The sequence below is a fragment of the Nyctereutes procyonoides genome, unplaced genomic scaffold (genome assembly GCF_905146905.1).
Source record: "Nyctereutes procyonoides isolate TBG_1078 unplaced genomic scaffold, NYPRO_anot_genome, whole genome shotgun sequence".
Classification (NCBI taxonomy): Eukaryota; Metazoa; Chordata; class Mammalia; order Carnivora; family Canidae; genus Nyctereutes; species Nyctereutes procyonoides.
The window spans coordinates 71994812-72008576 of record NW_026575051.1 but is presented as its reverse complement, the minus strand read 5'-3'; the positions used below and the strand labels follow the sequence as shown (position 1 = coordinate 72008576).

At 50.7% G+C, this 13765-nt stretch overlaps 2 protein-coding genes across 3 annotated transcripts; one reads left to right on the top strand and one right to left on the bottom strand.

Moving 5' to 3' along the window:
* Window positions 1-82: 82 nt before the first annotated feature.
* On the bottom strand, window positions 83-1848 carry CUNH6orf120 (chromosome unknown C6orf120 homolog). 2 transcript variants are annotated; one of them, XM_055329770.1, is made up of 2 exons: window positions 1744-1848; window positions 83-1420 (listed from the first exon to the last, which is right to left on the bottom strand). In XM_055329770.1, exon 2 carries the CDS (start codon window positions 1379-1381, stop codon window positions 827-829), a length of 555 nt encoding a protein of 184 aa, XP_055185745.1. In that variant the 5' UTR covers window positions 1382-1420; window positions 1744-1848; the 3' UTR covers window positions 83-826. The 2 variants fall into 2 exon arrangements, with proteins under 2 accessions (XP_055185745.1, XP_055185743.1); XM_055329768.1 differs by having other exon boundaries at window positions 83-1423; window positions 1744-1846.
* Window positions 1849-9963: 8115 nt separating this feature from the next.
* TSPYL1 (TSPY like 1) lies at window positions 9964-13380 on the top strand. Its single transcript, XM_055329765.1, has one exon. It carries the CDS (start codon window positions 10098-10100, stop codon window positions 11277-11279), a length of 1182 nt encoding a protein of 393 aa, XP_055185740.1. The 5' UTR covers window positions 9964-10097; the 3' UTR covers window positions 11280-13380.
* Window positions 13381-13765: the final 385 nt, after the last annotated feature.

The window sequence follows — 13765 nt, the reverse complement described above, 5'->3', positions numbered from 1 at the left end:
CAATCTTAGATAGAGAAGTAATAGTTCATTTTCCAAAAGCTTTTTTTAAATCTTTAGTACTTTGGCTCTATTCAGAAGTTCAGTGGAAATATTAGGCAACGTAATCGAAATACTCAACTATTCCTTCATTGACCAGAAAGTGTATAGTAGTTGCATGAAATTCTCCTAATCTATATGGTCTCTGGCCTACCACTGGCAGCATAACAAAGTTATTTAGTGATGGAAGAATTTTAACTAATAGGTAGCCCAGGATGATAAATACAAACGATCTGATGAGAGTTGGTGCAGCTGGGTTTCCTGTCTGGACAGGGGCGCAGGGGCGCCCACTCCGCCCGGGGGCAGGCCCAGCGCTTTAGCCCCGCAGCCACGCAAAAGCGCAAAAACGTACGTTTCAGGCTTGACTTCAGCAGCAGCTTCAAAGTCCTAAACACGTTGTAACCTCATTCAGAAACTCTAGGGAGAACACAATTCTAGCTACCAGCCGTTTCATCTGATGCTCTGTTTCGATTTATCTTCTATATTCCTAGGCTACTGCCCTGTTTGGGCCACCTGACAAGCAAGCTATCAACCGGAGTCTGAACATTTTATTGTGCGCATTCCTTTTACAGGAATTTTGACCTCTGAGGAAATACTAACCTCGTTCCTGCTGCTTTCCCTCCCTTTGGGGTGTATGAGGTAACACAAGCAAGCGTATGGCTTTATTTTCCATCCCCCAATCGGCAGCCACAGTTTCCACCAGAGCACGCAGCTGGGTCTGGGGTCTGGGTCGTAGCGGGGCTCGCAGACTCAGGGAGCAGGCGCCAGGGCGCGCCAGGGCGCCAGAGCGTCAGAACAGAATCTCCAGGACCAGCTTGAGGACGCTGATCACTATGGTCCAGAGCACGGACTCCTCCTCCTGGGACGCGTCCTCCGGGGCCCGCGCCTGCCTGTGAGCCGCGTCCCGCGCCTCGGAGGTGGCGACCTCGGAGAACGGGGACGGCTCGAGCCTCCGGTCGTAGTACACCTTCATCTCGAACTCGCTCTCGTGGTGGGACGGGTGCCCGTAGATGCCGATGCCCACGGGCCGCTGGAAGTGCGCGGGGACGGCCACCACGTCCTGGCCGCACGTGACGGACTGCAGCTCGTAGTCGTCGAAGCTGGGGTGCAGCGTGCTGTCGGACACGTACAGGTCCGCGTCGCCCCTCAGGCTCTGCATCCTCAGGACGATCTTCCCCTCGTGGTTGAGCCGCAGGTAGCTGTAGTTCCCGGCTCCTATCTGGCCCTGCACCACGTGCAGCAGGACCCAGTCCTCGGGGACTTCGTCCTCGTCCCCCGAGCTCAGCGAGGACACCACCTGCCAGGCCAGCAGGACCAGCAGGGCGCGCTTCCAGGCGGCGGCCATGCCCGACGCCGGCCGGTCACCTGCCGCCTTGCGGTCGCGCTGCTGCCGGAGGACCAGAGGGCACCCTCAGCGCGGCGGGCGGGCGGGGCAGGGCGGGGCTCAGGGGCGGTCCCCTGGGGAGGTGCAGGGGAGGAGGGGGGAGAGACAGGGAGCGCTGCGGGGGGAGGGGGGACGGAGAGATGCACGGAGCGGGGGGGGGGGAGGGAGGGGAGAGCGCAGCGGTGCGGGGAGGCGAGGGGGGAGGAGGGGCCGGAGCGCTGCAGGGGGGGCGGGGAGGCCGCGGGGAGGGGGGGTGGGGGCAGCGGAGGGCGGGGCCGAGCGGAGGGGCGGCTGTGCGGCGGAGGAGCCCCGGCCCTACTCACCCCCGCTCCCCGCCGGGCGCCGCGTCTGGGACATCGGTGCCGCTGCCGGGCCGCCGCCGCCGCGCCGCAGCAGCCGGAAGTGAGGCGGCGCCCGGACGTGAGGCGAGGCCCGGAAGTGAGGCGAGACCCGGAAACGGAAGGCCTTTGGCCTCTGGCCGACCTGACGACGGGCAGTGGGCGCGGAGCCGCGGCGGCCTGTCACCAGGGCGACGGGGGCGGGGCCGGGGTGCCGGAGCGGGCACCTCGCGGGCGGGCGGGCGGGCGGCGGCCCAGTGGGACTCGGCGGTCCGGCCCGGTGACCCATCTCTGCCCCTGCGAGGACGCGGAGTTCCTGCCCGGCTCCCGAAGGGCTTCGGAATGCAGTAGTGAGTCTCTTCGGGGTGCGGGCTTGTTGGAACCTGGAGGGGAGGGGCCCCGCGGGTCGTGGACCCGGGTGTCCGGGTGTGGGAACCTCGTGCCTTGCCCTGCCTGTGTAACTGGGGCTGTGGGGGGGGCGGCCTGCCGGGGGCCTGGGGGGGTGAGGGTCACTCCTGGGGGGGTGGTGAGCGGCGGTGAGGGACGGTGGGGGGTGAGCGGGGGTGTGCAGGGGTGAGCGGGGGTGAGGGACGGTGAGGGGGAGTGGGGGGGTGAGGGGCGGTGAACGGGGGTGAGCGGGAGTGAGCGGGGGTGAGGGACGGTGGGGGGTGAGGGGCGGTGAGCGGGGGTGTGCAGGGGTGAGCGGCGGTGAGGGACGGTGGGGGGTGAGGGGCGGTGAGCGGGGGTGTGCAGGGGTGAGCGGGGGTGAGGGGCGGTGAGGGGGAGTGGGGGGGTGAGGGGCGGTGAGCGGGGGTGAGCGGGAGTGAGCGGGGGTGAGGGACGGTGGGGGGTGAGGGGCGGTGAGCGGGGGTGAGCGGGAGTGAGCGGGGGTGAGGGACGGTGAGGGGGGTGAGGGACCGTGAGAGGGGGTGAGGGGCGGTGAGCGGGGGTGGGGGGCGGTGAGGGGCGGTGAGCAGACACCGGACACCTGATCATGAAGGTGAATTCGACCTTCACCTTGGGAAGATCGGTATTAGTGGCCAAACGATGGATGACGGTCTCTTTCCAAATCAACTTTGCACATTTTAAAATCAGATGTGCGTAGAATGGTTTGCTTACGAACTGAAGGAAGTTGTAATATAGTGTTAGAGCCAAAGAATTCACAAGTCAGAGTTCTCAGCTGACAGATGAAGCGTTATAACAACCGAAGTATCAAGTTAGAGACCATACTATGAACTTCTCATACTATAATTTTTACGTGGAAAGTAGTAAATGACTTAGATGAAACTTGTTCTAAAACAAGACTTTTTTTAAATCATCAAAGTCTGACTGTTGTAAGAAAGGTTTTTGACCGTGGGACTCTACAACAAAATCACATTATTTTTGTAAGATTACATCTGAGGCTTTGGAGTTTTAATGAACAGGGCAACACGAATTCAGGGCTACAGCATTTATGGGATTTAGCTACTTACCTAAACTTCATGGTATCTAGAAAGTGCATGGAAGTATTTTCCCTTGGATGACATTTCTTAACCGTAGGATTTTGAGATGCTTTCAAATAAGAAAGTCATGTTTATTAAATGGCTTGACTGTCCATTTTTGGTATTGTACCAAACAGATCACTGTGACTCACGTGGATGTAAAATTCCACATAATTATTCTCATTGTTTCACATTCATTATTTTCTTTTGCATTATTTCACTTTACTAAAAGTACAGTTGGGGGCTTGTCCCACTAAGCATACATTTTATTGGCTGCTTAAATGATTAACCTAGTTATATAAATTTTTTAACTAATGCTTCCTGAATTTGATTTGTTTAGCTTCATTCTTCCCTCTAAAGTAATGGCTCACTTTTGTAAATTATTTTAAATTGGTAAGTTTTATAGTGAAGGAGCATAATATTTAGATGTCTTTTTCATATTATGAGAAACATATTTCTAGTGAAAATATTCCCACTATAAATACATGATTTTGTTTCAAAAAATGCTAACTGAAAGCACAAATTTTAATAAGTGATTTTTTTTTTCCTTAAGACTTTATATCTGGGATCCCTGGGTGGCGCAGCGGTTTGGCGCCTGCCTTTGGCCCAGGGCGCGATCCTGGAGGCCCGGGATCGAATCCCAAGTCGGGCTCCCGGTGCATGGAGCCTGCTTCTCCCTCTGCCTGTGTCTCTGCCTCTCTCTCTCTCTGTCTCTCTCTCTCTGTGTGACTATCATAAATAAATAAAAATTAAAAAAAAAAAGACTTTATATCTGTGGAATGGCATTTTAATTCTTGTGGGCGGCCATGGACTAGCTGGAGTAACTAAATCAAACCAGGTCCGGACTTGTGTCCCTCATTCACTCAAAAGGCTCGGGAGCCTAAAGGGTGAATAGTTGGTTGACGCTTGAGAAAGGGCTTGAGCAATGGTTCTCAGGGCTCGCTTGTACGAGATCGCCCACATAACACAATAGATAAAATTTATTCTGGCCTGGTCATAAATTTAAATAAGGGTCTGTGCTGTGCTTGCTGGTCTGTTAACCATATCTAATACTCCTTTGAAGTATGTACATCTGGAGCAACAAGCTTATCTATTAGCCAAGGTCTTCTGGCACCTGTGAGTCTGTCTTACATACTGATAAAGGGGAACCTTGGAGGGTTTCACAAACATGCTAAAAATAGATACCTCCTTAGCTTTGTTTTGCTTATGCTATATAATGTTGTAGAACCTTAAATAAAGCTGACACTGCTTGGACATCATCCACTGTGTCCCTCCTGTCCCTATCTCTTTACTTTTATTTCCTCATCCCCTTTCCCTCAGGACCCTGTTTGTGTTGCCGCAGAGCACGCAACAAATTATAACAAGCCACCTTTTTTCTACAACTTGAAGATACTGTATGTTTTATTTACTTATTTATTTATTCATAGAGATGCAGAGAGAGAGAGAGAAGTAGCAGAGACACAGGCAGAGGGAGAAGCAGGCTCCATGCAGAGAGCCCGAAGCGGGACCTGATCCAGGGTCTCCAGGATCACGCCCTGGGCTACAGGCAGCGCTAAATCGCTGTGCCACTGGGGCTGCCCGAAGATACTGTATGTTTAAAACGGGATTGTCAAATAGAGCTCTGCCATGCATGCTTTCCAATAGTGTGGCCACTCGTCAGATGTTACTCCTGGGTTCTTACAGTGTGGTTAGTGTGACTGATAAACTGAATTTTTAATTTTAATTAATTTAAAATTAAATAGGCAGACATGGCCAGTGGCTACTATAATGGACAGTGCAGGTCTAGAATGCATGCTGAAAGCTGGAACAGTAAACAAGTGTGATTATGCCCTCATCCCCACCTCTTTTTCATGTTTTTCAGTTCTTACCTATAGCAGAGTACAATTCAAGTCTCATTTCCTGGATGAAGTTTTCACTGACCGCCCTAGTACACATGGATGTCTGTCTTGTCTGAATTCTAAATACAATTTTTATAGTGGAATTTAGTGCCTGATTGTACCTTGCACACTGGTTTAATGTATGTAAGCTTTATTAGCATAAAACGATACAAATAATACTGCTAGCTTTTATTCATTGAAAGCTTACAGTGTTAAAGTCTTTATACGTGTCTTATTTCATCTTCTTAACAGGCCGGTAAAGTATGTATTACAATCTCTATTTAACACAGAGATCCACTGGCTCAGAGAGATGAAAGGACCTTCCTGGGTTAAACAGATAGTGACTGACAGAGCTAGAACCTGAAACCAGGTCCATGACTAACTAGTCCACATAGCTAAAGAACTTGGAGTAGGCAGGGTCTTTTGAGATATTTTGGTCTGATTTGATTATTGGGAGCCACTGTAACAATTCTAAGCCCCATTTAAGAAGACTAGTTTGTAACAATTATAGCTTAATGGGAGTAAAAGATTGTGGTTCAATTTAAATTACAAGACTATTTCATTTAAAATGAAGGACTATTCCAAAGTTCATGTCACTTTCTTAAAGACCAGTTGCTTCCTCTAGTGAAACTCAGTATGAAGACCATGCCTGCTAGGTAACAGATTCTCAGTAGACGTACCTTCCTTTGGCGTGTCTTAGAAGTTTGCAGAGGTATATTTTGGTTATTAAAAAGAAAGTTATTTGTCAGGAATGCTATATACCGACAGTGAGTCCTCAACAACAAAATTGTCCCACTCCAGAAAGGGAAAAACACTTCTATTTATCTGAGCCTGGAATTTAACATCATTTTACATGTAAAAAGAAAATATGTTTCCAAGGTTTTACTGTGAAATAAATTTTCCAGGAAGGAAACTATGGCATTTCATGTAATTTAAGACCCCGTCAGTTTTTTTTTTTAAGATTTATTTATTTATTTGTTTATGATAGAGAGAGAGAGAGGCAGAGACACAGAAGGAGGGAGAAGCAGGCTCCATGCAGGAGCCCGACGCGGGACTCGATCCCAGGTCTCCAGGATCACACCCTGGGCTGCAGGTGGCGCTAAACCGCTACGCCACCAGGGCTGCCCCCCCCCCCCCCCGTCAGTTCTAAAACATAGTATTATTTAAAAATCACCAAGAAAAGAGAGCAAAAAAGAAAAAGACTTTGAACTATGACACAATGTATTTTTTTATCTTTCAAAAGCTCTTTTATAGTTATTTAGATGTAAATCAAATATCATACTTGGATATATATAAAAGGAAAAACAAAAGCAAAACAAATTGTTAAGGTATTTCTAAAACTTCTACATATTCAGAAAATTTTCTGCAACAGTTTCCAAACAATATTATCCTCTCTGCCTCAATTATTTTGATGATGCTATATTTCTTTTTTTTTTTTTTTAATTTTTATTTATTTATGATAGTCACAGAGAGAGAGAGAAAGGCAGAGACACAGGCAGAGGGAGAAGCAGGCTCCATGCACCGGGAGCCCGACGTGGGATTCGATCGTGGGTCTCCAGGATCGCGCCCTGGGCCAAAGGCAGGCGCCAAACCGCTGCGCCACCCAGGGATCCCAATGATGCTATATTTCTTAAAATGGTGTTCAACTATGTGTATCTATGATTTTCTTCAAAGACACAGACACTAATTATTTAAATTTTGATGTTGGCACTTTTTCAAAGATCTTTTCCAAAGATCTTGATGGAAAATTTTCAAATTACAGGCTGTATCCCTTCTTCAGATGTTCTTTAAAGTTTGTCCAGGAGACTCCTGGGTAGCTCAGCAATTAAGTGCGCCTGCCTTCGGCCCGGGGCATGATCCTGGAGTCCTGGGGTCGAGTCCCACATCGGGCTCCCTGCATGGAGCCTGCTTCTCAATCTGCCTGTGTTTCTGCCTCTTTCTCAGTGTCTCTCATGAATAAATAAAATATCTTTAAAAAACGAGGTTTGTCTGGAATGAAATCAGTAACCACCACCAAGTTCCCAACGTGCTCAGGCACTAACAACGATGTCATGACTGACACCTGGCTGATAGTGCTTAGAGGACACATTCTGATAACAGAAATGTATCTAGGGGACCTCTTCCTTTTTCTTTTCCAAAGCTTAGCCGAGATTTGGTCACCATGAAGAATGCTACTCAGGGTATCTGAGTCACAAGTAAAACCTACCTGTATTAGTCTCCATCCATTGTGATTATACCAATAGGTGTAACTTTCTAACTACTTTGTCATTTCTTATAATGTGGGCATGTTAATGCCTTTACATGTTGAAACAGACACTATTATAAGTTACTCTTCTCTATCAGAATCATTTTATTTATTTTTTATTAATGTGTGTAGGTGGGTTATATTATCCAAGAATTTCATATCAAGAAAATAAAGACTTGGAATGCCTGGATGGCTCAGTGGTTGAGTGTCTGCCTTCTGCTCAGGGTGTGATCCTAGGGTCGCAGGATGGAGTCCTGCATCGGGCTCCCTTAGTGGAGCTTCTCCCTCTGCCTGTGTCACTGCCTGTCTGTGTCTCTCATGAATAAAAAAATAATAAATTTTTAAAAAGTAAAGACTATTTCAGAAAATGCATGCTATAAAAAGGTGATAACAGGTCTGATAGGGTTTACAAAATACTGAATTTAGGTAGTAGGAATAACTGATTTTCCTCTAAACAAAGAAAATCCTGGTGCGCTTTCCTAACAAATATTAATATGCTTGTAGAGAGGGAAGTGGATAGGAGGGAGATAATTGTGTAATAATTTGACGTTAAGTGAGGATAGTTTTATGTTTTTTAGGGTGTAACTTTACATTTTGTACAGAGAACACAAGCTCTTGAATTAAACTACTTGATTCAGATCATGGATCTACCTTTTTTTTTAAGATTTTATTTATTTATTCATGATAGACACACAGAAAGAGAGAGGCAGAGACACAGGCAGAGGGAGAAGCAGGCTCCCTGCAGGGAGCCTGACGCGGGACTCGATCCCGGGTCTGCAGGATCAGGCCCTGGGCTGAAGGCGGTGCCAAACCGCTGCGCCACCTGGGAATCCCGGATCTACCTTTTTTTTTTTTTTTTTTTTTTTTTTTTAAATTTTTTTATTTATTTACGATAGTCACAGAGAGACAGAGAGAGAGGCAGAGACACATGCAGATGGAGAAGCAGGCTCCATGCACCGGGAGCCCGATGTGGGATTCGATCCCGGGTCTCCAGGATCGCGCCCTGGGCGAAAGGCAGGCGCTAAACCGCTGCGCCACCCAGGGATCCCAGGATCTACCTTTTTTTAAAAAAAGTTTTTATTTAGGGATCCCTGGGTGGCGCAGCAGTTTGGCACCTGCCTTTGGCCCAGGGCGTGATCCTGGAGACCCGGGATCGAATCCCACGTCGGGCTCCCGGTGCATGGAGCCTGCTTCTCCCTCTCCCTCTGCCTATGTCTCTGCGCCTCGCTCTCTCTCTGTGACTATCATAAATAAATAAAAAAATTAAAAAAAAAAGTTTTTATTTATTTATAAAGATTTTATTTCCGAGACGGGCAGAGGGAGAAGCCGGCTCCCCACGGAGAGCCCGATATGGGACTCGATCCCAGGACCCTGGGGTCACACCCTGAGCCCAAGGCAGATGCTCAACCACTGAGCCTCCCAGGTACCCCTATTTGTTTAGAGAGAGAGCACGAATCGGAGAGGGGCAGAGGGAGAGCAAGAGAGAATCTCAAGCAGACTCCACGCTGATTACAGAGCCCCATGACCCCAGACCATGACCTGAGCCAAAATCAAGAGTCAGATACTTAACCAACTGAGCCTCCCAGGTGCCCCAGGTTGACTATTATGTCATTTTGAGTTAAGTGGCCCAGTGTCTCTTTGCCTCAGTTCCCCAGTGAGTAAAATCAAAGTCATAGCAGAGTTCTTTATAAGAACTAAAATGTTGCGACGCCTGGGGGGCTCAGCGGTTTGGGACCTGCCCTCAGCCCAGGTCGTGGTCCTGGGATCGAGTCCCGCATCGGGCTCCCTGCATGGAGTCTGCTTGTGTCTCTGCCTCTCTCTGTGTCTCTCATGAATAAATAGATTAGAAATCTTAAAAAACTAAAATGTCTAGCACATCCTACAGCAAGATAGTTTTATGACAAGTGTCTCAGAGGATGAACAGTATCTGCCTAAAAAGAGAACGTTCTAGACAGCAAGAGAACTGTGTCATGTGGGAGAGACACATATTCTTCTTAAGACTTTAGGTTCAAAAAGATAAGGAAAAACTTCCCCAATCAGTAGCCACAAGGAATACTACTGTATCTGTGGAAAACAGCAACCTTCCTTTTTTCCCTACGTGACAAAATAACTTCCTGAGCACATGAGACTTGGCGTCGACTGAAATCCGGGAGTTCCTTCTTCATGCAAAGATTCTTCCTTAAGGGAAAAACTACCTTCCCGCCCGGAAAATACACCGCAACGCCGGCACCACACGCTTCCGGGGGGCAGCGCCGCGCCGAGCTCGGGGCACCCCGGAGCCGCCGAGGCCGCAGCCGCGCGCGCCGCCCGCCGCATCCGTGCGCTCTCGCGAGATCTGCGGCCCTGACGTCAACCGCGCGGAGGCGCTCGCGAGCGGACGGGTGGGCGGGCGCCCCAGACGCCGGCGGGGGGCGGGGGGCGGGGGGCGGTTGCGGTGAGGAGCGCCTACGTCCGCCCGTGGTTGGGCGGGCTGCTCGTGACCGGAGCGGCCTGACAGGGCGGCGGGGCCCCTTCCCCCGAGCCTGCAGCCTCCCGACTCCCGACCGCGCCCGCGGGGAGCCGGACCCGCGGCAGTCCGTGACGAGGCTCCGTGACGGAGGCTCCGTGACGCGGCTCCGTGAGAGGCTCCGTGACGAGGCTCCGTGAGGCGACTCCGTGACGAGGCTCCGTGACGAGACTCCGTGAGGAAGCTCCGTGAGGCGGCTCCGTGAGGAAGCCGAGGCGTCGTCACAGGTGATGGCGGAGCCCGGGGTGACGGCGGGGCCGGCGGCGGCAGACGGGCCCGCAGCCGCAGCCGCGCCCGCCCCGCCTGGGCTCTCGGAGGAGCGGGGAGCCCCCGCCGCCTCCGCCCCCGCCCCCGCCCCCGCCCCCGCGGACAGCGGCCCCCCAGCCCCGGTGGGAGGCGGCGGGCGTCGCGGTTCCGTAGCGACCGGAGCGGGGCGGGCGGAGGCCCCGCCCCCTAGCGAAGGCCTGGCAGCGGCGCGGGTGTCGGTGGCGACGGACGGCGGCCTGGAAAATGGGTGTGGGAGCGCCGGGGCGCGCGGGCCGGGCCGGGGGGGCCCTCCGGGGGCGTCGGACGTGCGGGCCGAGGAGACGGCCCCGGAGCTGCCGGCCCGCGAGGGCCTCGCTTCGGCGGCGGCGGCGGCGGCGGCGGCGGCGGAGGAGGAGGAGGAGGAGGAGGAGGAGCGGCCCAGGATGGAGACAGACCCGCAGCGAGAGGAAGAGCTGGCCGGGCGGGAGGGTGCCGGGGCGGCCGCGGGGCCCCGACGCTCGAGCCCGGATGCGCGCATGAACCCCCTGGAAGCCATCCAGCTGGAGCTGGACACGGTGAACGCGCAGGCCGACAGGGCCTTCCAGCAGCTGGAGCATAAGTTTGGGCGGATGCGTCGCCACTACCTGGAGAGGAGAAACTACATCATCCAGAACATCCCGGGCTTCTGGGCCACGGCCTTCCGCAACCACCCGCAGCTGGCGCCCATGATCCGCGGCCGGGACGCAGAGATGCTGAGATACGTGACCAGTCTGGAGGTGAAGGAGCTCAGACACCCCAGGGCCGGCTGCAAATTCAAGTTCTTCTTCCGAAGAAACCCCTACTTCAGAAACAAGCTCCTCGTCAAGGAGTATGAGGTGAGGGCCTCTGGCCGCGTGGTGTCTCTGTCCACGCCCATCGCCTGGCGCCGCGGCCGCGAGCCCCAGTCCTTCATTCGCAGGAGCCAAGACGTCGTCTGCAGTTTCTTCACCTGGTTTTCAGACCACAGCCTCCCAGAGGCCGACAAGATCGCTGAGATCATCAAGGAGGATCTGTGGCCGAATCCACTGCAGTATTACCTGCTGCGCGAAGGAGTCCGCAGGGCCAGGCGTCGCCCGATCAGAGAGCCCGTAGAGATCCCCAGGCCCTTCGGATTCCAGTCCGGCTGAGCTCTGCCGTGGCACGTGGAAGTGTGCCGAGGCCCCCTGCCGGCTCCTGCTGGGCCTGTGCTTGGCCGACACACACGGCCAAGCACAGGCCTTCCTGACGTCGCCACGACCTTTTTCCTCCGGACATTGAGTTTTCGCAACCTAAGACTGGGACTTTGAAGGCCGCCCTCCGTCCTTTCCACTGGCCGTCGCGCTGCGTGGCCATGATTCCCGTCGCTCCTCAGCCAAGCAAATGATGCTGTAACTTGCATTCCCTTTTGCGCGCTGCATGGACCGTTTGTTTCCAGGGCCTTTGGTCTGGCTCTTGACCGTCTGGAATTCTAGCTTTGCCTAGGAGCTCATTCTACCCACCTTGCTCTGTAGTGCAGGCATGGAGCCTATGCACACTTGTGGGGCGGAGGGGGCAGCGACGCGCCAGACGCGCCACTTGGTCTCTGATTTATGCGACTCCACTGCTCTTCTTGCACCTGTGGTCACCTCCTACTGCCCACTACTGGCCATGCCCGCCCACCTTGGGCTGCGACCTACTGGGGAATACCTTGCAGATTATTGTTGGCCCCATTATGCTGTTTCTGGTCAACAGGAACCCCTAGAACTGCTGGTGGACCCAGGGTTCCTGCCAGCATACAAAAGACCCTTCTGTTCCTCCCCCCGAAAGAACTCCTTGATTCCTCAGCCCCTCTTCCCTCCACTTTCATGATCTAGAACAATGTCAAGCTAGTGGTTAAAGTGACAAGTTAGACCTTATTCTCGTGGCAGGAGCAAGGATGATGATGTCCATTCTAAGTACCAGGCTTTCTCAGCCTCAACTATTAAATTCACACAACACCTAGGTATACCTCTTGTGCCTCTTCTCCTTACCCTGAATGTGATTAAATGCCAGGATGGCTGTACACTTTTCCTCCATCTGTCTCCTGTCTCTTTAGGAAAAAAAAAAGTTATATTTCAAAAGCATCTGCAAAAGCAAGCCTTTTAATTTGGCTTTAGCTCTTCATTATCTAGGGACAGGTGTCCTGTAAAATAGTCCGCTGGAAGCTCTTCCCTCTGCTCTCTTCCCAACCCTCAGCCCCCTTCAGCGACACCTAGAGGGCTTAAAGGGAGACACATCTAAATGAAAGGAAAAAGGATACCTAGTACGTGGTGGATGGAAGTAGTAGTTTTGATGGGTAACCTGTGCGAGGGAAACAGAAGACCACAGTCAAAAATGAGCAAGATAAAAATTGGGCTAAGATTAAGTAAGACTGGCTGACAGAGCCTTCAAATTAGAGGTTTTTTTCTGTCAGTAGTAATGGGAGGAGAAACACTTTTTCTCAGGATTTTCTTTTTCTTTTTTTTAAAGATTTTTATTTATTCATGAGACACACACAGAGAGGGGGGGGGCATAGACAGAGGCAGAGGGAGAAGCAGGCTCCCTGCGGGGAGCCTGATGTGGGACTTGATCCGAGACCGTGGGATCATGACCTGAGCCGCAGGCAGATGCTCAACCGCTGAGCCACCCAGGCATCCCTTTCTCAGGATTTTCATGGGAGAATGGAAGGAGATTGGGAGTGTTAAATGTATTGCGTAGATAAGAGTTCTTTAAAGAAACAAAGCAACTTTGAGTGCCTTCTCTTGTTTTCATTTGATTTAATTTATGCAGAAGATTAATACTGTGTTGTTATTTCTCTAGTGTTTAGTAAAATGACTTTCTGCTTACTGGGGAAATTTGAGCTGTACGGGCTTTCTTTTTGCTTTCAATTGGGAATGGTTGAAAAAATAACAATTTTACTTTCTGGTAAGATACAGAGATTTACATGAAAATGAGATTTTTTGACTTCTTGTTTCTGTTTAAACTGTATCCTTAGAAATATAATTTGAATAAGTTGGTTTTGTCAGATTCTGAAGACTGGGAATTGTCTTCATGGAAAAAATAACCTACAAGAGATGTTTGGTTTGAGTGTCTTACTTGATCATTTACCCTGGTAACAACTTAGTAATTGATGTGTCTTTTTTCCTAAATATACTTTGTGAGACTGCTCTGTCAAACTGGAAATGTACCATTGGCATATTTGTTTTTCCTTATATGTGTTGTTGTAAAATAAAAGCATGTTACTCTGCTAGATTTCTTATTCTTCACTCTGCCCACAAATAATGCATGAAGTAATTGTTCACAATAACAACAGATTATAGGATTATTAAAGTTCTAAACATAGCTAAACAGACATTAAGACATTCTTACAAAAGTAAGAAACTAGGGCACACTGCTGTACCTTGCAAGGTTGGGAGGGTTGTTGCTACGGGTTTGGCTTTAAAATGTTAACAATTATAAGTGCTTACTCATGATGTCACTTTTTTTCCATATAGCTTGTGTAGCACCACCACTTTAATTCCTTAAAGCTTCCATTTCTGTCTCTGTTAAGTGATATTCTAAGGTCATTCAGTTCTTTTTTTTTTTATTCACTTGCTCATTTAATAAGCAGTTTCTATCATAAGTTGCAAATTCTTCT

Coding starts and splice junctions, on each gene's coding strand:
- CUNH6orf120 (XM_055329770.1), bottom strand. CDS start 1,381: ATGGCCGCCGCCTGGAAGCGCGCCCTGCTGGTCCTGCTGGCCTGGCAG.
- TSPYL1 (XM_055329765.1), top strand. CDS start 10,098: ATGGCGGAGCCCGGGGTGACGGCGGGGCCGGCGGCGGCAGACGGGCCC.